At 33.0% G+C, this 22,038-nt stretch overlaps 5 protein-coding genes across 11 annotated transcripts; 4 read left to right on the forward strand and 1 right to left on the reverse strand.

Annotated features, from left to right (window-relative positions):
- Window positions 1-1,523: 1,523 nt before the first annotated feature.
- Window positions 1,524-2,899, reverse strand: LOC108859576 (Golgi apparatus membrane protein-like protein ECHIDNA). The gene is made up of 6 exons (XM_018633485.2): window positions 2,765-2,899; window positions 2,555-2,611; window positions 2,261-2,464; window positions 2,100-2,159; window positions 1,904-2,030; window positions 1,524-1,792 (listed from the first exon to the last, which is right to left on the reverse strand). The coding sequence occupies exons 1-6, from the start codon at window positions 2,777-2,779 to the stop codon at window positions 1,704-1,706; spliced, it is 552 nt and encodes a 183-aa protein (XP_018488987.1). The 5' UTR covers window positions 2,780-2,899; the 3' UTR covers window positions 1,524-1,703.
- Window positions 2,900-3,041: 142 nt separating this feature from the next.
- Window positions 3,042-9,063, forward strand: LOC108856199 (uncharacterized). Of its 7 annotated transcripts, XR_008939661.1 has the most exons (10): window positions 3,042-3,919; window positions 4,023-4,113; window positions 4,214-4,268; window positions 4,398-4,657; window positions 4,855-4,930; window positions 5,556-6,304; window positions 6,398-6,764; window positions 7,052-8,392; window positions 8,748-8,808; window positions 8,924-9,063. XR_008939661.1 is itself a non-coding variant. In XM_056996327.1 (9 exons), the coding sequence occupies exon 9, from the start codon at window positions 7,067-7,069 to the stop codon at window positions 8,087-8,089; it is 1,023 nt and encodes a 340-aa protein (XP_056852307.1). In that variant the 5' UTR covers window positions 3,042-3,919; window positions 4,023-4,113; window positions 4,214-4,268; window positions 4,362-4,438; window positions 4,526-4,657; window positions 4,855-4,930; window positions 5,556-6,304; window positions 6,398-6,764; window positions 7,052-7,066; the 3' UTR covers window positions 8,090-8,543. The 7 variants fall into 7 exon arrangements, 6 of the variants coding, with proteins under 6 accessions (XP_056852307.1, XP_056852308.1, XP_056852310.1 ...); XM_056996327.1 differs by lacking the exons at window positions 8,748-8,808; window positions 8,924-9,063 and having other exon boundaries at window positions 4,362-4,438; window positions 4,526-4,657; window positions 7,052-8,543; XM_056996328.1 differs by lacking the exons at window positions 8,748-8,808; window positions 8,924-9,063 and having other exon boundaries at window positions 4,398-4,438; window positions 4,526-4,657; window positions 7,052-8,543.
- On the forward strand, window positions 5,438-6,304 carry LOC108856198 (glutathione S-transferase T3-like). The gene has a single exon (XM_056996332.1). It carries the CDS (start codon window positions 5,438-5,440, stop codon window positions 6,302-6,304), a length of 867 nt encoding a protein of 288 aa, XP_056852312.1.
- On the forward strand, window positions 8,356-9,900 carry LOC108830281 (chloroplast stem-loop binding protein of 41 kDa b, chloroplastic-like). The gene is made up of 6 exons (XM_056996333.1): window positions 8,356-8,360; window positions 8,748-8,808; window positions 8,924-9,130; window positions 9,316-9,396; window positions 9,535-9,624; window positions 9,721-9,900. Exons 1-6 carry the CDS (start codon window positions 8,356-8,358, stop codon window positions 9,898-9,900), a joined length of 624 nt encoding a protein of 207 aa, XP_056852313.1.
- Window positions 9,901-13,859: 3,959 nt separating this feature from the next.
- LOC108861298 (galactinol synthase 3) lies at window positions 13,860-15,519 on the forward strand. The gene is made up of 4 exons (XM_018635136.2): window positions 13,860-14,220; window positions 14,339-14,662; window positions 14,811-14,962; window positions 15,059-15,519. Exons 1-4 carry the CDS (start codon window positions 13,915-13,917, stop codon window positions 15,285-15,287), a joined length of 1,011 nt encoding a protein of 336 aa, XP_018490638.1. The 5' UTR covers window positions 13,860-13,914; the 3' UTR covers window positions 15,288-15,519.
- The last annotated feature ends 6,519 nt before the right edge of the window (window positions 15,520-22,038 follow it).

Genomic DNA, 22,038 nt, shown 5'->3' on the forward strand with positions numbered 1-22,038 from the left:
GATCTCGACGGCGGCGCCGGGTTTTAGAAAGGGAGGGAGACGAATCCGGGGAGCGAAGGAGTTTTTCTCCGGAGGAGCTTTCTTCCTCTGCGTAGATTGGATTTGGCGACGCCGCGAAGACATGGCGGGAAAAATGGATCCAAGGAGTTTTTAGGGTTTTGTTTGATTTTGGGAATCAATCGGAGTTATTAATTTTTACAGTGCCGACTACTACTGACGACGAGTGACCAAAACCAAGAGAGGAAGGAAGGAGATGCATCCGTCGTGATCATGGGCTTATAATAAGAAGCTGTAGCCCAAGCCTACTTTTAAGTTGGGTAATCTCACATTTCCTTGTCATCTATATCTTTTTTTCTGAAAAAGATCATTTCATAAAAATATTTATATATATACTTTTAATTACCAACAAAAATAAATCATAAAATTATGGTTAAAAAAAATAAGGTTTATTATTATTTTATTTAAATTTGTAAATTTATAGACCAATGCATTTATGATAAAATTTAGGAAAAATCGGATAAATAGCATCATCTAGTTTTTCTAGTCATAAAATTAATACTTAAAGAGAAAAAAATTTAAAATACATTTTTTATTAAATAAAATACTAAACTATCGTAAGTACTAAATGATAATCCTAATCTCATTTTCTAAATATTAAAATTTAAACTAAAAATGTAAATTTTTAGTATAATTTTCTAATTGATATTTTGTATTTTTTCTTACTGTTTTTGACACAGAAACTTGACTTGTTTTAGATTATTTCTTTAAAATTTAATGCATTTTATTAAATATGGAAAAAAAAAATCTATTAATATGAAAGTATGTGTTAGTGTATATGTTTCTGCAAAAGTTGAAAGTTAGCTTTTAACATTATGTTGGTCAAATAGATCATGTTTCTCTCTTCTCCATAAGTCTCATAAAGACTATAATAATATAAGGCATGCGCTTTACGCATGGTGAATGTATATAATTAAAATATAAAATATTAGTATTGACAAATTTAAGATGGCTCCATGAAATATAGCTATTAGCTTGATTTATGTCATCTTCAAATGGAAAATTTGATATGATCTTGTATTTTGATATCTTCTGGATGTAGCCACGGTCAAGAAGTATTCTTGATATGTCTCTGAGTTGCCTTGATGAAGAATATGGCTGTTGGTTTTGGGCAAATATCAGCACAAACTCCTCCAAAACATTTAGTATAGCTGCCAAATATGAAAGGTTGGTTAATCATTTTAACCATCCAAAACAGCACCTGATCTTCTAGGTGTTGGTGCAACTGAGGACGTTTTGGATGTCTTCTAGATGGTTAAAATGATCTTCTGATTTCAATAGATAAGTTTGTTTTGGACCAAATCGAATTGGTTGGCAATTTTCCCAAATTAATGTTGGTTTGACCGGTTTTGGGAAATTGATTGTATCTTGGTATTTTCTAAACCAATTCGCCTGATTTTGTACTCTTTGAATAACTAATAAATCCCTCTTCAATCCCATGACTGATTCTGGAGAGGGCCGCTTCATGGTTGGGCTGAATATTCTTCTAAAGTCTGGTGTTCGCATAGGGTATGTCGAAAAATGTAACAGACAGAATACAATTAACCTCAGTCAAAAAAAAAGGCACGGTGTTGTTTTTGTAAGGCAAATAATCTTTCTTTGTACACTGTCTTCGCGCGCTCACGAACCCTTTATTTCTTCTTTTTTCAGACAAGGGTGAAGGCAGATTGTACGGTGGATTGGAACCGTGATGCTATTGTCTGTGAGGCAAACTGCTGAAGTTGCTTCTTTGCATCTGCCACCACATATGGTGTATAGTATACCGGTTAGAGTATATATATATGTTCTTTTCTAAGAAACCTAATGATCTGTAGCTGATTAGATTCTTAACAATAGTGGATCTAACCTTTCTTGCACTTAGTGAAGCCGATGATATTAGCCACGTTGAGGGACAAGCAAACGCCAACAACAAGCAGATAGTCTGCCTGAAACCTTATCAGGGAAAATACACCAAGGATGAACCACGCAGCTGCCTGAAGAAAGGAGAACAGATATAAATGCAAAGCATAAGCTGCAACTCAGAGATAGGAACTACTACTCACTGCAAAGTAAAGCGTCCACCAGAAAAGCCACGAGTCTTTCTTGTTCATCCGAGCCAAGGACTGATATTAGACAAAATGAATTTTAACCTTATCGCCGATTGAACAAAGTAGATAGAACCAACAAAGAGAGAGAGAGAGAGAGAGAGAGAGAGAGGACTAACCTCCTGGTCAAGAGATTCAAACTTCCAAACACTTTCTCCCAAGTCATTGATCTCATTCCACCACCTGAGACCAACAAGTATACGCCCACTCACATTCTTAACCACCCAGAAGTCAAGTGCAGCAAGAAGAACAGTCACTACAAAGATTATAACAAAGCTGTTGAAGAAGAGAGCAGAGAGTATGTAAAACGCCAACGCAGCACCCTGTCCCCCCCCCCCCCCACCCCAAAAACCAAAAATTGTTACCATTGACGCACGCACTTATACAAAACATCTAAACATTTTTATACACACCTTGAAGAGAACATGGAAGAGACATGTCTTTGGATTTGCATAGTTCTCAACTGGTGCCTGCATTGAATAAGATTATACTTTACCATATGCCTAGAACTACGAGTAACACAATAACGTTCAAGATCTAACACAATAACGTTCAAGATCTAACACAATAACGTTCAAGATCGAAACAACTAATCAAGGTTAAATCAAGAATCTGAAATTCACCTGGTTCGGATCCATCTTTCGAAAGTATCGATCCCAAGCTGATCAGCAGAAAGACAATACACTCTTTCTTTTTTTTTTGCCGATTTGGACAATACCGATCTTCCTTCCGACAGATCTTCAAACTCTCGCGCGTCTCTGCTAGAAGCCTAGAACGTAATGTTTCTCTGTTTTGTTATAATTTATAAATCAGCCCATAGGCCCATTAGGCCCAATACTAAAAGTTTAATTACGATTTGACCGCAAGAAAACTTTCGTGTCAAAATCATATCATCGCGAAACGATGAGTGTGTAAAGTTTACGAAAGAAGAGGACGAGAGACCATGAAATGGCAAGAGGCTGAGATCATTGTCTTATCTTAAAAAGAAAAAATACTTGATGATCAAAAGGAACAAGATGATATCATTCACAGACACTCAAATAAGTCCTTCTTTTCAGTTTGGTCAGAGAGTGAACTAACAATTATGGCGAAGATGATGATGTTGCAACAGAGCCAGCCTTCTTTCTATCTTCTTACTTCTTCTCTATCTGACTTTAATAGCGCTAAGCTCCATTTACAAGTCCAGGTTCTTCTTCTTTTCTTTATTGTGAGGATAACCGTGGTCAATAATGAATGTCATGTCCAAAAGTCGGACATGGCGGTTCTAAAATTTTGAAGACTATAAACAATTTAGTAAAAAAATTTGCTAGAATCTTGGGGGGCTATGTTATTTCCAAATTTCGGATGTTATAGGCCCATGTTTCATTTGGCTATGCTCAAAACCACCTTTGGATGTGGGTTCTAGTCTAAGCTCTGAGTTCATATTTGAATATAGCTTTATGAAAATTTGGAGCCAAGATTTTGCTTACGTAGTTATAGCTTTATCATTGAAACGACGGTGCAAGAGGAAGGTTAATCAACCAAAAGGAACACTCTATGTTTCAGCAACGAGTGAAAAGAATATTCTTATAATGGGCGGCACTCGGTTCATCGGTGTGTTCTAGTCCAGGCTCTTTGTCAAAGAGGGACATCAGGTTCTTTTCCTGACCTAGCAAAACTGTCTTCTCAGCTACAAAAAAAATATTGGGGTTACATTGTTCACAAGAGGTAAATCTCCTATTGCCCCCAAACAATTGCCTGGTGAATCTGACCAAGACTTTGCTGACTTTTCTTCCAAGGTATGTGCACTCAAATATAATATATGGTTTCTAATAACAAGTAAAAACATGATGAATACTAGATGATCAATTAGAATCATATAAAATGATTTTTTTTTTCTAGATTCTTCACTTGAAAGGAGACAGTAAGGACTATGACTTTGGGAAGTCAAGTCTTTCAGCAGAAGGCTATGATGTTGTTTATGATATCAACGGTAACAAGTAGTCTATTTTGCTGTTACTGTAAATTCAAGAAGATACAGTCTTTTGTCTTAGACAACTTGAGATCCTTACATTTGGTAACTTATTCCTCAGGAAGAGAGGCAGAAGAAGTTGAGCCCATAATAGGTGCACTGCCTAAGCTAGAACAGTGAGTTATACCACATTTAGTTAGAGCATGTTTATTAGTGTAGCTTAGCAAGGTAGCTTAGCTTAATGGAGATTAAAAATAAATGTAAAATAGGGAAAACACTAAGCGGCGCCCCTTAATTAAGCGCAGGAAGGCACGCCCCTTCACTGCCACGCGTCAAAGGATGATTGGTGAGAGGAGTGGTGGTCTCTCGGTGTCTCCGCGTTTCTTCTTTCTCTCTTCTTTTCTCTTTCTCTCATCTTTCTCTTCTCTTCTAGGCGACGAAAATGGCGATTTCTCTTCTTCTTCTTTGTGTTTCTCCTCAACGAAACTCCCTCTCGTTGGCTTGTGTCGACGAAGTTACAGACGGCGTCCCCTCTATCGGTTGGTGTCCTGTACCGAGGAAGACGGTGAGATCTCTCTCTCGTAGTGGCTTTCGGATAAGAAGGAAAACGGTGACTGTTGGCAAATCGAAAGATAAAGATTTGATATTATGTTTCAGTGTTTCAATATCCAATTATGCATGTCTTAGATTGACATCATTCATCGTGAATCGGAAGTAGTGGTTTCTGATTTTTTTTAATTATATTTGTCTTTTTGTCTTCAGGGGGATTGATCAACTGGCATCATCGAGGATAAACCTTGCTCTCTGTCAGACAAAACCCTCAGGATTGTTGATAAAGGTAAAACCTTTGTCTCTGAACTTTTGAATTTGTTGCGATTGTTGTTGTTTAATATTATTTCTTGAAATGAAATTTGAATTGTATTAAACCTTTGGCTTTGATGTTTTGAATTGTTTTTTACTCTGTGGTTTCTCATATATGTTGCGGTTGTTGTTGTTTTTCACTCTTGTTTGAATTGGATAAAGCACAAATGTTGCGATTGTTTATGTATACTCATTTGTTTAAATGAATTGAATTGTAGTTATGTGTTAGGTTAGGTAATAAATAGCTTTTATAGTTGAGATAATAGTTGTCTTAAATATATTTTATGGTTTGATAGAATTGAATGGTGCTCTGTGAGGAAGGTTTGTGGTTATGTGTCAAGTCAGTTATGGTTGGCATTGTGATCAATGCGTTTTAGTTATTAAAACCGTGTTCTTCTTCTTCTTTAGCAAACCGTGTTGTTCTTCTTCAACTTTGACAAAACTTGTTATTTTATATCTTTATTTTCTATCTGTTTTTCTTGATATGGATCCATCTACTGGAGCCTCAAAGTTTGTTGATCTTCTATGTAGTCAACAATGTGTTTCGTTTGGTAACTATGAAGATAGCGTCTCACTTTCCTCATCACAACTTCCATTTGTAGGTAGTCAAGGAGGGGAAGCATCAAGCGGCTTTGATGGAGACACGCCTGCAGAGCCAAAAGGAAGACAGAGATGGACAGCATCTGATGATGTTGTGCTCATCAGCGCGTGGCTAAACACGAGCAAAGATCCCGTGGTTAACAACGAGCAAAGAGCAGGCGCATTTTGGAGAAGAGTTGCTGACTACTATGCTGCAAGTCAGGAGGCTACTGCAACTCAGAGAGAGCCAAAGAACTGCAAGCATCGATGGCACAGAATCAATGACGAAGTCTCCAAGTTCTGTGGTGCGTATGAAGCGGCTACTAGGGAGAAAACAAGTGGCCAAAACGAGAATGATGTACTCAAGAATGCTCATCGCATATTCCTCGCCATTAAGAATAAGAAGTTCACACTGGAACACGCATGGAAGGAGCTCCGCTACGACCAGAAGTGGTGTGACCTTGGTACTGCTAAGACCAATGGGAGGTCGAAGAAGAGGAAGTGTGACGACGTTGCAGAATCATCTCCCTCGGAAGCTACTGCAAACAAGCATCCTCCTGGTATTAAAGCTGCAAAGGCGAGTGGTAAGAAGAAGGTGCAATCACTGGGCGAGTTTGAGAGTATGTGGACAATCAAGCGTGAGGATTTGAAAATGAAACAGGGTAACCATAGGATGAGTCTGCTTGACAAGCTTATGGGCAAAAAGGAACCTCTAACGGAGAGTGAGGAAGCCCTCAAGCAGAAGCTCATCGATGACATGATGTCTCCTTAGGTAAGTTTCTTGTTTCTTGTTCTTGTTCAGTTTCTTGTTCTTGTTCAGTTTCTTGTACTTATTCAAAAGCTTGTTTTTTTTTTCTTGTTGCAGGTGAAGAGAGTGGAGACAGTGAGTGTCACAAGAGTGTTGTTGTCTTCTGTCACGAGAGTGACTGTGTGTGTGTGTTGTTGTCGTCTTGTGTCACGAGAGTGACTGTGTCTTGTGAGGTCACGAGTGTTGTAGTCTAGTGTCTACTGTCTGTCTTGTGAGTTTGTCTGTTGTAGTCGAATGTTATAAATTCAAACAATATGATGAAGTTATTGTTATCATTTCTCTCTATTTTCATCTTGTGAGTTTGTGTCTTTTACGTTCTTGTTCTTCTTTGTAATTCTCATCAAACTCCAATCCCATAAACCATCCTCATCAAACTCCAATCTCATCAACCATTCAAACCAAACTTTAAAGCAAACCAAACTTGGTAAGATTCTATTTAATAAACCATTCTCATCAACCATTCTCATCAAACTCCAATGTCAAGATTATTTAAGTTTGCATATTTTGTTTCTAGATTCTCAAATCTACATAATAAAATGTCTATTTTATGATTAATTTGTAATTAAGTAAAACACTAATGTTTGTTTATTTCAAGATTATTTAAGTTTGCATATTTTGTTTAAAGATTCTCAAATCTACATAATAAAATGTCTATTTTATGATTAATTTGTAATTAAGTAAAATACTAATGTTTGTCTATTTTTTTTGAAGATTCTCAAAAATCACATGGCGTCTTCTTCTCATAACGATGTTGAGGGTGATATTGATGAAGCTTTCGATGATTATTTTGATCAATATTTTGATCAAGCATTCGAGAATTTGGTGGATGCTTACGGTGATCAACAAGACGGAGAGAAGACAAGAAAAAAAAGAGTTTTTATCGAAAGAAATCGTGAAGAAGGTCACCGCCGGTTATGGAATGATTATTTCAGTGAGACTCCCACATATGAAGAAAATCTATTCCGACGACGATTTAGAATGAGCAGACCATTGTTCATGCATATTGTTACTCGCCTCTCCAATGAAGTTGAATTCTTTCGTCAGAAGAAAGACGTTACCGGAAGGTCTGGTCTCTCTGCACTTCAAAAGTGTACAGCAGCTATTCGTGTGTTGGCATATGGTTCTGCGCTCGATGCGGTAGACGAATACATCCGGCTTGCCGCAACCACTGCTCGGTTATGTGTGGAGAATTTTGTGGAAGGAATAATTCAATTGTTCGGCGATGAGTATCTAAGAAGACCAACACCGGCTGATCTTCAACGTCTACTTTATATTGGAGAGCACCGTGGATTTCCCGGGATGATAGGAAGCATCGACTGTATGCATTGGGAGTGGAAGAATTGTCCTGGCGCTTGGAAAGGGCAATTTTCTCGAGGTTCGGATAAACCAACTATCGTTTTAGAGTCGATTGCTTCATATGATCTCTGGATATGGCATGCGTTTTTTGGATCTCCAGGTACCTTCAATGATATCAATGTTCTTGATCGCTCACCTGTTTTTGATGACATAATATATGGTCGAGCTCCGCAAGTGAATTTCTCGGTGAACGGAAATCCTTATTCAATGGCTTACTATCTCACCGATGGTATTTATCCGAAGTTGTCAACTTTTATCCAATCTATTTTACTGCCACAAGGTCCGAAAGCGGCTTTATTTGCTCAATTTCAAGAAGCTACGAGAAAAGATGTCGAGCGTGCTTTCGGAGTCTTGCAAGCTCGATTTGCCATTGTTAAAAATCCAGCACGCTGATGGGATAAAGACAAGATCGGGAAGATTATGAGAGCATGTATCATACTCCATAATATGATAATAGAAAACGAACGAGATCTACACCCTCAAATTGATGTTTCCAGTGTTACCAATTTCTTTCAAGGAGAAGGCAGCGGAAGTTCACATATCGATCTCACATTTTCTACAAATAACCTTTCAAGTATCCCTGATGAGATAGGTGTTCGAAGAAATATTCTTGATAAACAACTGCATCAACAGCTCAAACGTGATTTAGTTGAACATATATGGCGTAAATTTGGGCGTCATCAAGACAACAACTAAGTTTCGATCCCTCTATCAAATTATTGTTATTGTCGTTTATTTACTAATCTTTGTTTTTATGTTTTTATGTTTTTATGTTTTTATTTTAAAATCTATGTTTCAAATATTATGCTTAACTTTGTTTTTTTTTAAATAAAATTGTGTTTAATAATTTTTAATTTTTAAGGGCCCCTAATTAAGAGACTACCAATAAACCAATAATTTTAAACATCTTTTGGCAAAGTAGCTTAACTACACTTTAATAATAAAAATATCACTAAGCTACCTAAGTGGGTTCCCTCAATAAACATGCTCTTAGCTGGTATGCGCAATGGTTAGCTCATTCAAAACTGTAATATGTGTGTTGATTTTATAGGTACATCTACTGTTCTTCAGCTGGTGTTTATCTGAAGTCAAATATATTGCCACACCGTGAGGTATGTAAACTAATCTAATTCTTAATCAATAATTGAGAGCGTTTAATCAGCTGATTATTATTTTAGTCAATTTATAATTTATTTTTTTTAATTATTTGGGACATAACTGATGCAGGTGGATGCAGTTGACCAGAAGAGCAGGCACAAGGGGAACCTGGAGACAGAGAGCTTACTGCAATCAAAAGGTGTCAACTGGACTTCTATACGTTCTGTCTACATCTACGGTCCATTGAACTACAACCCCGTTGAAGAATGGTTCTTTCACCGTCTAAAAGCTGGTCGCCCAATCCCAGTTCCAAACTCTGGGATTCAGATCTCACAAGTCACAACTCGGTCACGTTAAGGTCACACACCTTACTTTCTATTATATTCTTAAGCTAGATTTCCATGTTTAGAGAACTCATTATGTTGCATGGGACAGTTAACGCAAACTCAGCATCTTTCATTCCTCTCTGATCACTCTTCAGTAGTAATGATCTGTAACATCAAATGGTTCTGTGAGTTCAGGACTTGGCAACAGCCTTTTTCGCCGTGCTTGGCAACGAGAAAGCCAGCAAAGAGATATTCAACATCTCAGGAGAGAAGTATGTCTGTCACCTTTGATGGTTTAGCAAGAGCTTGCGCAGAGGTGCATCTCTTTGTGGTCTTCTTGGATGATATATGCATACACTGAGCCTTTTTGGATCATTGCTTGATGTAAACTTGTGATGTTATCAACTCTTTCAGGCTGGTGGGTTTCCAGAGCCCGAGATTGTTCACTACAACCCGAAAAAGTTTGACTTTGGGAAGAAGAAGGCGTTCCCTTTCCGTGACCAGGTAAAACTCCAACATTCAAATGATTCAGACTTCACAACATCAAAGAAACCAAGTTGTTGAAGGCTAGAGTTTTTTATTTATGTAATGTTCTTGCAGCATTTCTTTGCATCGGTAGAGAAAGCAAAACATGTTCTGGGATGGAAACCAGAGTTCGACTTAGTGGAGGGCCTCACTGACTCATACAACCTTGATTTTGGTCGTGGAACTTTCCGCAAAGAAGGGGATTTCACTACTGATGGCATGGTTCTAAGCAAGAAGCTTGTTCCTCCATCCTAAGAACTACTCATATATATAGAAACATTATTGGCTTGTATGATTGTTTTTTTTTCCACCGTAGAAGGTTCTGCAAGTTTGGTGTCCTCTCAAGTGTATATTTGTTCCGGTTTAAGATAAAATTATAACCGAGTTTAGAAGCCAAACGAAAAACAATTTCAATTTGGTATCCCCTCTCTAAACCTGAATCTAACCGAACTTTCAACTATCATAACAGTACAGACTATAGAGCAAGATAAGTTTCGGTTCGAGTTCGGACCCATTTGTCATAATCATGGTGAATTTTCCAAAAAAATTGTGGTGGTGTAGGCGTCACGAACAAGACAAGAATGGTACACATCGATTCAGCAAGAAAACTCAAACTTGAGTACACATGCAAGAAAATAATGACTAACGTCCGAAACTAGCTAGGCTAGACAGTTAAGTCGTGCATGATAAAGACACATTGTGGAAGTTAAAAACTTAGACTCAAGACACGTATAACTTTTCTTGAGAAATCTTATCCATATGTGGATATGAATTCATCTAAAGACTAATATAATAGTACTTTCTTGTCAATATTACGTTTTCCAGAGAACTTCAGAAGTCACTAATATCTTTTACAAAACTTTACTTTTTCATGAAATTGATCAAGAAGGCGCACGTATGCACGCTTAAAATAACACGCGCATGATCAGTTTTCTTGTGAGCGTTAACCAAAATACTTCACTACACAATTTTTTTTATAACATTCGGGTTTGTGGCAACGCTCATTAACCATGGCGGTCGAATTGTTACATTTTCTTCAACCGTGACAAAATATCACTATAAACACTTCATGTGATAACAATGACCAGAAAACTCTCGATTCAACGTAAATTTATTGTTGGCCCATAGCTACCAATAGAAGGGGCATGGTGTTTTTGGCAAGGTGAGGTTTTGTCCACTGCATGTCTTAATCTTGTGGAACCATCTTACAGAATGCTTGTGGAATTTTTATTCCAAATAATATTCTACCAGAGTGGATTAGTCCTTTTGTAATCAACGGACGGATTATTTAAATTAGTCGTAGCTCCATATTAATTACATATGTCGGTAGGGCTTTTGTCTTTACGAGTATATGGTCGGTACGTCAGCTATTATATATCCAAATGTTTGGATGACAGAAAAATCACTCAACTGCAATCGTACTGCAAAAAAATATTTAGTCATGAGAACAGCACTACTTCACTACTACAATTTATCTGGGTATAATACAATGATAAAATATATTACGAATTTGAGAGTAAGAAAATCACCAAAATTTGGGTTAGACTTCATAAAACAGAAGCTGGCAACTAGAATGTTTTTGTTTTAGCAAAAAAAAAAAAAAAACTAGAATGTTTTTGAAAAAACTAACGCAGTGTAACATTTTTGCATTTTGATTTTGTAAAGATTTCATCAAGTAAACTAGGTGATTCTCCCGTGCTCATGCACGGTAATAAATATTTATAAATAAATACTTTATTTTGTTTGTTTATATGTTTTAAGTAATCTTTTATTTGTATGTATAAAAAATTGTATTAAATATCTTTATGTTTTAAGTATGATATTTTGTATTATTTCAACCCTTTTTTGGAGTTGTATATAGACTCAAAATTAATGATGATTTGTCTCATTAGGTTAAAATTATCGTATTAGTAGGTAATTCAGTTTATCTTTTTATATTTGTAAATATATTTCATAAAATTTTGTATAATTTGATATATTTTATTTTATAAAAATAGAAAAAAGTAAATCAGATATTCATTAATAAACATAACTTGTAAAATATTAAAAATTTATTCACGTAAATGAATATATGCAAAATAGATACGTCATAATAATTGGTTGATTGTTCATATTTTGATTGATTTCATTACTTGGATTTGGTATATTGGGCTATATAATTTTTTAATCATAATATTTTGGTTATAATTAGACTAAAATAAAAATATTTTGCTAATTACATTTTTTTAGCTTACCTTAGGTTCATAAATATATTTATGTATAATTTATATATGTTTTTGATAAAATATATAAGTCTATATTTTGAAATTTGATAGATATTTTCTGTTTTTTATGTTTTTGGAAAAATATGAAGAAAAATACAAATAAATTTCGTTTATGTATAATCAATCTTTTATTTTCTAGAAATATTATTATATTATAGAAAATGTCTAAATTATTTTATTAATATTATAAATTTTATTTTTCTTATCAAAAATTTTAATACAAATTTGATTTAACTGAATATTAAAATTAAGATAAAAACAATTTAGTTTATTTTGAATTATTTTTAAGAATGTGCATGTATATATTTAAAATTATAATCTTAGGTAGATTTTTCTATCTATATATTTTAATTAAATATATTAAATAAATATGGAAAATTGCATAATTGTCAAAAATTAAAATTAAAAAATATTTATAAAATCTGTAGATATATATATAAGAAACTAATGATTTTACGATTTAATTTGATTTTATGATTTATTTCTTTTTATAATTTTCTAAAATTAAGTATATATTTTTGAAATATTTTTAATTTAAATGATATTTCGAAATTTGAAATGCCATATTGAATATATTTATTTTAATGATGATTTATGAGTTTTACCATATTTTTAAAAAGTCCAAAAATATAAATCGACAATAAATATAATATATGATTTTCCATGTCATATTAATCTTTAAATATAATTTTCTATGTCATATTAATCTTTAAAACATGTCATCAGTTTTAGTAGCCATGTCACAATTATTAATCTAGGTGTTTTCCTGCACCATGTGTAGTGATGAATTTTTTTAAAGTTAAATTTTATATTTTAAAATGTAATTTATTAATATTATATATTTTGTTATTTTTACCAATAATTAATATAAATATCATTAATTAAGCATAAAATTAAGAGAAAATATTTTTTTTTTATTTTATTTATATTTAAGAATATATATGTGTATATATAAGGTTAAAATCTTAGATAAAAATTTATTTATTTCATTTGGTTAAATGTATTAAATCAACTTGTACAAAATTACTAAAAATCATATAAAATTGTATAGTTATCAAAAAATAAAACTAAATAATATTTACATAATTTGTAGATATCTAAAAGAAACTAATGATATTACGATTTTTTTTTTTAAATTCAGAAAATTCAAAAACTTTTAGATAATAAAAATTTTATAATTATAAAAGTAAAATTATATAATATTTCGAAATTCAAAATGTCATATTTGAATATATTTATTTTAGTGATAATTTATGAGTTATTACCATATTCTACAAAGTTTACCAAATATAAATCAATATTAAATGTAATATATGAGTTATTGCTATATTCTACAAAGATTTCCAAAATATATATCATCACTAAATGTAATTGTCCATGTCATATTTAACCATATGACATGTCATCAATCTTAATAGCCACGTCACAATTTTTTTTGTGAAAACGATTGTAGAAAAGACATGTGGCAAATCACTTCGCAAATAATGTCAAGGGGATACGTAATAGTATAGTAGGTCGGTCATGGGTCTGACCAAAATTACTACAACGAGTAATGTTCAGCACTTGAATTACAACAACCAATCATGGCTTCTTCATGGGTTCCACTCGAAGCCACGTGGCACTACCACCGCCTTGTATGAACTAGACGGAGACGCTTCAACCAATCGCCTTTCGATTCTGCTATTGCGGTAAGTGGTCCACATGTTTTCGTTAACACACGGTCCACCCAATTGCCATGTCATCATCTTTAACCGAGTGGTCCCACTCTTACAAATTAATACGAAGCTCAGCCGTTGGATATAGCACAGTCAAAGCGTATAACAGTCAGATGAATAATCTCTTCTTTCATTGGTTCCTACATCTCTGGATAATTAACCACACTTAAATTTAGCCATAATCACCCCTAACGCCTATAAAAGCCAAGCTTGGCTTCTCACTTATCAACTCAACTTATCACAAAGAAAAAGCTTATCCCTCTCTCTCTTTTTAAAAACTCAGAGACAAGATGGCACCTGTGATCAACACCAAGTTAAGTAATGGAGGGAAGAAGAGAGCGTACGTGACGTTCCTCGCCGGGAACGGAGACTACGTGAAGGGAGTGGTTGGTCTCGCCAAAGGGCTAAAGAAAGCTAAGAGCAAGTACCCATTAGTGGTTGCTGTGTTACCGGACGTGCCGGTGAATCACAGGAGACAACTATTAGAGCAAGGATGTCTCGTGAACGAGATCCAGCCGGTTTGTCCGCCTGAGAACCAAACTAAGTTCGCCATGGCTTACTACGTCCTCAACTACTCCAAGCTTCGTATTTGGAAGGTATATATACCAAAAAAATGATAGTTTCTAGGGTATACTAAATTTGTTTTCCTATGTTCAGAATATTCGTATTAAATTTTGAGTTGTATCTTTTATATAACATAAATATTGGATACAGTTGGTAGAGTATAGCAAGATGATATACTTGGACGGAGACATACAAGTGTTTCAGAATATAGATCACTTGTTTGATCTTCCTGACGGAAACTTCTACGCCGTTAAAGACTGTTTCTGTGAGAAGACATGGAGCCATACGCCTCAGTACAAAATTGGCTACTGTCAACAGTGCCCCGACAAGGTGACATGGCCTGAGCCTGAGCTTGGTCCTAAGCCACCTTTGTACTTCAACGCTGGCATGTTCGTCTATGAGCCAAGCCTCCCCACTTATTACAACCTTTTGGAGACTCTCAACGTTGTCCCTCCCACACCTTTTGCTGAACAGGTAAAAAAAAATTTACACATTTTTGTAATAAATAAACATACATATATACTTAGGAATAAAATGTTCAGGATACATTTTTTTTGGATAAATTATCCTCAAAATAACTGTGTTTTCATTATATGATTAAGTTGATTTGTGTGTTTTCTAGGACTTCTTGAACATGTACTTCAAAGATATATACAAGCCAATTCCACCAGTATATAATCTTGTCTTAGCCATGCTCTGGAGGCATCCAGAGAACATAGAGCTTGACAAAGCGAAGGTTGTTCATTACTGCGCAGCTGGTTCTAAGCCTTGGCGGTATAAGATCTAAATTCTAATTATGTTTTTGTTAATTTATAAAACGTAAATATTAAAAAGGAGAAAGATCTTAGATTGCTTATATCTTTCTATTAGGTTCACTGGCCAAGAAGAGAATATGGAAAGACAAGACATCAAGATGCTTGTAGAGAAGTGGTGGGACATTTACAACGACGAGACTCTTGATTACAAGAACATGAATGTGCGTCGGAAACAAGAAGAAGAAGAGGTCCACAGAAAGCAAAAAACCCCCCTTCCACAGTTCTATACAGATTCGTCTGAAGCTGGTGTGCTTCACTACGCCAAAGCTCCGTCCGCCGCCTAGACTACTATATGAGGTCTAAGCTAGTTTATTGTTAAATATAGTTTCTGAAAGTCGGGAACTAAGTATGTTCAGTTTGGAATTTATATTATATAATGATGTGTGTTGCTGCTGTATTTTGTACTGAATCTAGAGGAGTTTTAATCACCAACCCCTATGCTTGCTGAATATGTTTGCTAAAGACATTTATCTATAGTCTGGTTTTCATTAATTATATCAGAAACCCTTTCTGGTTCTTGCTCGAATGAATTGTTAAAATAAAAATGTACAAACCAAACGGCGGTTTTAGTAGAAACCTCTAAACCTCTTTAAAAAGGAATTCGGGGATAATAGGCCTGTTCTTTTTTTACGATCGATGAGGCAGCGTTCAGCGTCTCAAAATTTACACATCAAAATCGGGAAAATAAATGGTGGAGATGGTGGAGAATAAACGAGCTGTCGCTGCGATTACTTTTTACAAATCGTGACGCCGTGTAAACCAGTGACAGTCAAACGAGAACTGCGTCTGATTTTAATGGTGGAAAGTAGCTGCCATCGGTGTTCTCCACATACTTACATACTTGAACAAAAAGTCAGTTATAATTTTGGTCATTCACAGCTGCATCAGCGACGGTAAAAATAACAGGCCTAATATTAATACAGATAAAACATGCGCTTTGCGCAGGGTAAAGTTATATAATAAAAATTAGAACTATATACTTCCTCTGTTTTTATTTGTAAGTAGTTTTACTTAAAAGTGTTAATATCAAGAAAATGATTATTTTTGAAAAAATAGTATTTAATATAAAAATTCAACCAATAACTAAAAAGCATGTATTATTTGATTGGTCATCTAATATCTAATTAATGCAAAAATTACTTTGGATCATGTAAACACCTTATATTGTGAAACAAAAAGTTTTGATTAAAACTACCTACATAATGAAAAGGAGGGAGTAGTATTGATAAATTAAATATTTATATGTGTTGAGTTTTTTTTTAATATGCATACAATTGGGTTTTCTTATATAATTATTTATATGTTGGTCTGAGCATTTGTAATTGTAATTGTGGACCGAATCGTAATGTCGTCATCACGTGAATTTTTATTACAAAAACATGTTTTATAATTTTTTAATAATTTACTTTAACATCATTGAAAACTATTTTAATGGTTTTGAAGGGTTTCAACTGGACGACTAAATCGATACAGCATATTTTCTTGTTTTAAGTCGTTAGCTGAATATATATATATATTATTTAATTTGAATATTTATTAAATAAAAATCAATATTAATACAATATTAATACAAAATTTTCAAAGTGAGATTTTAAAATTTCTAATAATTTATAGTTGTTTAAAAATCAAAATATAACATATAAGAAAAAATCTAATTTTTATTATATGGTTAATGTAATTGTTTAATATCTTTTAATAATATAAAATTAAACAAAAAGAGCTAAGATACAAAAATTGTTATCAAATATTTATCATTCATAATCATTAATCGTAATATATATGTTAATCTTATTAGGTAATTCTATATCTTTTATGTAAGGAAAGTGCGAGATTATTCTTTTGTATACTATTTATCGATTTGATAGTTAGTTTAATAAAAAGTATAATATAAATTAAGATGGACCAATCTATTTTTTCTAAAAATTCTGAATTTCATTCTCATGGTGACACATAACTATAAAATAATCTTGTAATGTTTCTCAATTAATATATTGATATATGGTGTTTTCACATCATTGTATATATGTTTTCATTTGTTTCAAGTCACTAATTCGTGTCAGTCTAGTCTTTTTGACTTTTTACAGGTCTGGAGTTAGTAGAAGAGAAAAGAGAAGGTGTCTGATGAAAAGATGTCCTTTTGGAGCAATCCTGCGGAGAACACTCAAGTAGAACAGTCCCGAGACTGTTCTCTCTCAAGCGGAACAAGCAGACGGAGTGATCCGGAGATTGTTCCTGACGAATATGGAAACTCTTTATTTCGGGAATTAAAGCCCTGTTGCCCTAATCTCTTTTCTTCTGATTGGCGCCTCCATATAAAACGCTATCTATTTTTTTACTATTTTCTTACGCTAGTTTTTGGAAGACAAGTTTCATACTTTTGGATTCAAGCTTTTTGTAAGGGCGACGGCTCACCTCTTCATTCGAAGAATAACCTGAACCCTAGTTTTATTCTTCTTAATCTGATCATGAGTATTTCAGTTTCATATGTTGTTCTTCACTGCATCATGATTGAGTAGTTGACTGTTGATCTACGGTGATAGAATGCATTCGCGACTGAGCATAGATAGATTATCATTTAGTAAATCTTCATCCATTCATTGTTTCATGCCTGCGTTAAACTAATCATCTAGCATTTGATCCCAAGTAAATCTGTGCATCAAAAGTGTAATAGGTTGCTAGATCCTGTATGAATGAGCATTGCATCCTTAGCCACACGAAAGTAGATGTTGAGGTGCATTGTGAAAAAATCGGAGTCAATCGTTAAGGTTCACCATCAGATCTCAGACCAAGCGATATCTTAGGAGCTGGGTCTGATCGGTGAAAGGATCAACTACACGACAGTGTGTTGTTCTAGCCTGTTCTCCGAGTTCTAGATAGAATTGAATCGAACCTGAATAGTTGCTCGGTCGTGATTGAGATCACTCGCATTCATCTTAGATTAACTCCTTTTAACTTGAATTCATCACTTGTGCTTTTACTTGTTCTCTACGTCACTTCTTAAACCAAATCATTATCTTCATTTTAGCTTGATTTCGGAACTCATAGAACTAGAGTATAGACTGGTCCTCTGGATTTGAATCTCAAATATTACAATTGCAACTGTTAACTTGACAGTAGCAATGATTCATTTTTAGTGTATCATATATAAAGGATGTTAAACCATTGATCATTAATTTTTAACATAATAATTTTAACAGTTTTAGTAATTTATTGTCGGGTTTTAATTCAAAATATAACATATACGAAGAAATCTAAATTTTAATTTTGTAGCTAATTTGATTGTTTAATTTATTTTAATAATATAAAATTATATAAAAATGATAGATGATATATAAATTGTTATCGAATCTCATTTATTGGAATTATTAATTTTCATATATATATATATTAGTCATATTTGATAATTTCGTAGCTTTTATTTAAAGGATAGAAAAACAATTTATAGCAATTATATTCAATCAATTTTTCAATTAACTGTGAAAACGATACGTGACAAAATTAGTGTGAACGCATTAAAGTCAATATTTCGACTTTAATATATGAGGGACAAACAATTTACTTGCCGTAAATTAAGAATATCTCTGATAGCATTGATTAGTAAAATATGTAGGAATATATTTACATTCAATGTATAACTAGTTGGCCGGCCCGCACCCTGTGCGGGCATTGTACAGATTCAAATTATACGGGTAGAGCTGGGTCTGCGGATCGACCCACCCCGTCCGTCCCGCCAATCCGCGGGTCACCTAGTTTTTTTACTCATAATTTCGATCTGCATGACCCGCAATGAAAGATTCAAAATACCTGCACCCGTCCCGCCCAAATTTGCAGGTAATTCGCAGGATCCGCGGGTTAAATATTACGGAATATTTTGTATCTATTTAAGAGAGAGAGAGAGAGAGAGATAGAGAGATTTAGTGTTTAACCCGCGGGACCCGCGGGTTAAACACTAAATCTCTCTATCTCTCTATCTCTCTATCTCTCTATCTCTCTATCTCTCTATCTCTCTATCTCTCTATCTCTCTATCTCTCTATCTCTCTATCTCTCTATCTCTCTCTCTCTCTCCCTCTCATCGTAAACCTTTTTTTTGAAAAATATAAACATTCTTTTAATTCACCGATTATTTTTTTTAACTACCACAATTTTGATTTATATAGGAATGTTTCCTAGTTTAATATTTTATCATGAATTTTTCTTGGGTGAATTACCAACTAATCATAGTTTGCCAAATAATGTACAACATTTTTTAAAGATAATAAATAAAATATAATAATTTGTGTTAAGTTTTTAAAATAAATGAAAATATTATTAGCTGCCATTATACCCTAAACCCTTGGACAAATCTTAAACCCTTGGGTAAAAATTCAAACACTAAACTCTAAAATCTTGGATATACCCTAAACCCTTGGATAAATCCTAAACACTAAACTGTAAACCCTTGGGTATACCCAAAACACCTAATCTCTCTCTCTCTCTCTCTCTCTCTCTCTCTCTCTCTCTCTCTCTCTCTCTCTCTCTCTCTCTCTCAAATTTGTGTTACTTTCCTATTTGTAACTTGTTAATTTTTTTATTAATAACTTACCTTATTTTCATTGTGTATTATTTACGCAACTTGGTATCATATTTATTACTTTGTTTAAATAATTTACCTTTAGTTAATTTGGTTTTAAAATTTTAATAACTTACCTTATATTAAATACGGATTGCTTTGGCAAGTTGATATCATATTTACTGCAGATCAATTTATGATAATATAATAGGTATCTTAATGTTCTAAGATCACCTTTCCTAGAAATCAAACAGATAAATGTTGTAATAACATGTCAAACAGATGAATGTTGTAATTCTTGGGTGAATTACCAACTAATCATAGTTTGCCAATTAATGTACATCTTCTTTTAAAGATAATAAATAAAATAATAATAATTTGTGTTAAGTTTTTAAAATAAATGAAAAATATTAGTAGCTGCGAAAAGAAGAATTTTTTTTAACAATTTTAAAATCGTCACAAAAAAGTAAATCATAAACAATAAACACTATACCCTAAACCCTTGGACAAAGCTTAAACCCTTGGGTAAAAAACCAAAAACACTAAACCCTAAATTCTTGGATATACCCTAAACCCTTGGATAAACCCTAAACCCTTGGATAAATCCTAAACACTAAACTGTAAATCATTGGGTATACCCAAAACACTAAATCTCCCTCTCTCTCTCCCCCTCATCGTAAACCTTTTTTTTGAAAAATACAAAAATGTAAACATTCTTTTAACAGTAATTTGAATCCCAAGAGTATTTACTTCACGATTTTAAATGTAATTTACCATGTTTATAAATTGTTAATTTTTTATTAATAACTTACCTTATTTTCAATGTGGATTACTTGCGCAACTTGTTATCATATTTATTATTGTGTTTAAATATGATTGCACGACAAGTTAGTATCAAATAATATATTCATACAATTTATTAATGGAATTGTGTTGAATGATATATTTCGTTGGGAACTCCACCAACGAAATATTAGTCATAAGGGTCTCTATCTTGTTCAGGAGACCGAAATTTCCAAGATAGATATCATGCAAAGCATCTACACGAATATTAGTCTTCTTGTGCAAGTTAGATTTATTCAAAATAAGACAACAAGATTAAAAACGACTTTGAAAATTTAGAAAGATTTAAAAGTCGAATTAATGTGATACCCCATTGTGAAGAATAACAGATCCTCAATAAATATCAATAAATGTGATTAAAACTTTCGCAAGAATTATTCAAATAAATAAGGTAACTTATATTTATAATAGATTCATAAGAGATCATATTAATTGCGCAAGAAAAAATAATAATAATCGATGCATGATCTATCAAAAATGTGCAGATATGTGTTCTCAACTTTCCCTTACTCCGTTTAGTTTTGTTTTAGTATAAAGTGAAATCGAGAAGAAGAAAGAGAAGGAGATGAGAGAAATAGATGGCGTAGGATAGGTTTTTAGAAAAATAATAAAATTAAAAAATAAATCAGCCAATCAAATTATAAGGCAACAAGATTAGAAATGACTTTGAAAATTTATAAAGATTTAAAAGTCCAATTAATGTGATATCACATTGCCCAAGAATAAATAAAATTATTAAATATACAATATCATAAACTGATTTGAATTAAATATTAGTATTCTTGCGCAAGTTAGATTTATTTAAAATAACGCAACAAGATTAAAAACGACTTTGAAAATTTAGAAAGATTTAAAAGTCGAATTAATGTGATACCCCATTGTACAAGAATAAAAGATTCTCAATAAATATCAATAAATGTGATTAAAACTTTCGCAAGAATTATAAAAATAAATCAGCCAATCAAATTATAATATAGTTGACATAGAACTATATAGTTTATGATGATAAAAAATGACAAAAAAACTATATAGTTTATATATATGAATTTATAAGATATACATTTTATAATATGATAAATTGTATAAAATCATATTTGAGTACAAAGTTGATAATATGTATAAAAAGTTATACTAACTTTTATAATAAAATATTGATTAAAGATTTTGTTCTTTGATGTATAAGCAAATAATTATCTGAAAACATAGAGAAAGTAACAAAGCATGAAATTTACATTGTAGTTTACGTGTTTTGGATGATATGATCATTTAAGTACATATGGATCCACATGAGGAAACGTCATAATCGTTGGTCTGCGCATATATAAACTAAAATTATAAATTAAAAAACCAATAGAAAAATACATATGAAAATATTTTAATTCTGAATTTGTAAAAAGGAAACTTATTAAAACAAGTATTTATTGTAATTCTTGCGCAAGTTATGATTAATGAGAGCAATTAATGTAATATTCCGATTAGCAAATTATGATTAATGAGAGCAATTGGTTAAAGGAAATATATTAAATTTGTAAGGTATAAGTAAGGTATGTTCATAATAATAAGTTTCCTAATTAGATATAAATCGTATTATGCCATTAAGACATTAATAAATGGTCGACATTTAATAATATTTTTGCGCAAG

The sequence above is a fragment of the Raphanus sativus genome, unplaced genomic scaffold (assembly GCF_000801105.2).
Source record: "Raphanus sativus cultivar WK10039 unplaced genomic scaffold, ASM80110v3 Scaffold0189, whole genome shotgun sequence".
NCBI lineage: Eukaryota > Viridiplantae > Streptophyta > Magnoliopsida > Brassicales > Brassicaceae > Raphanus > Raphanus sativus.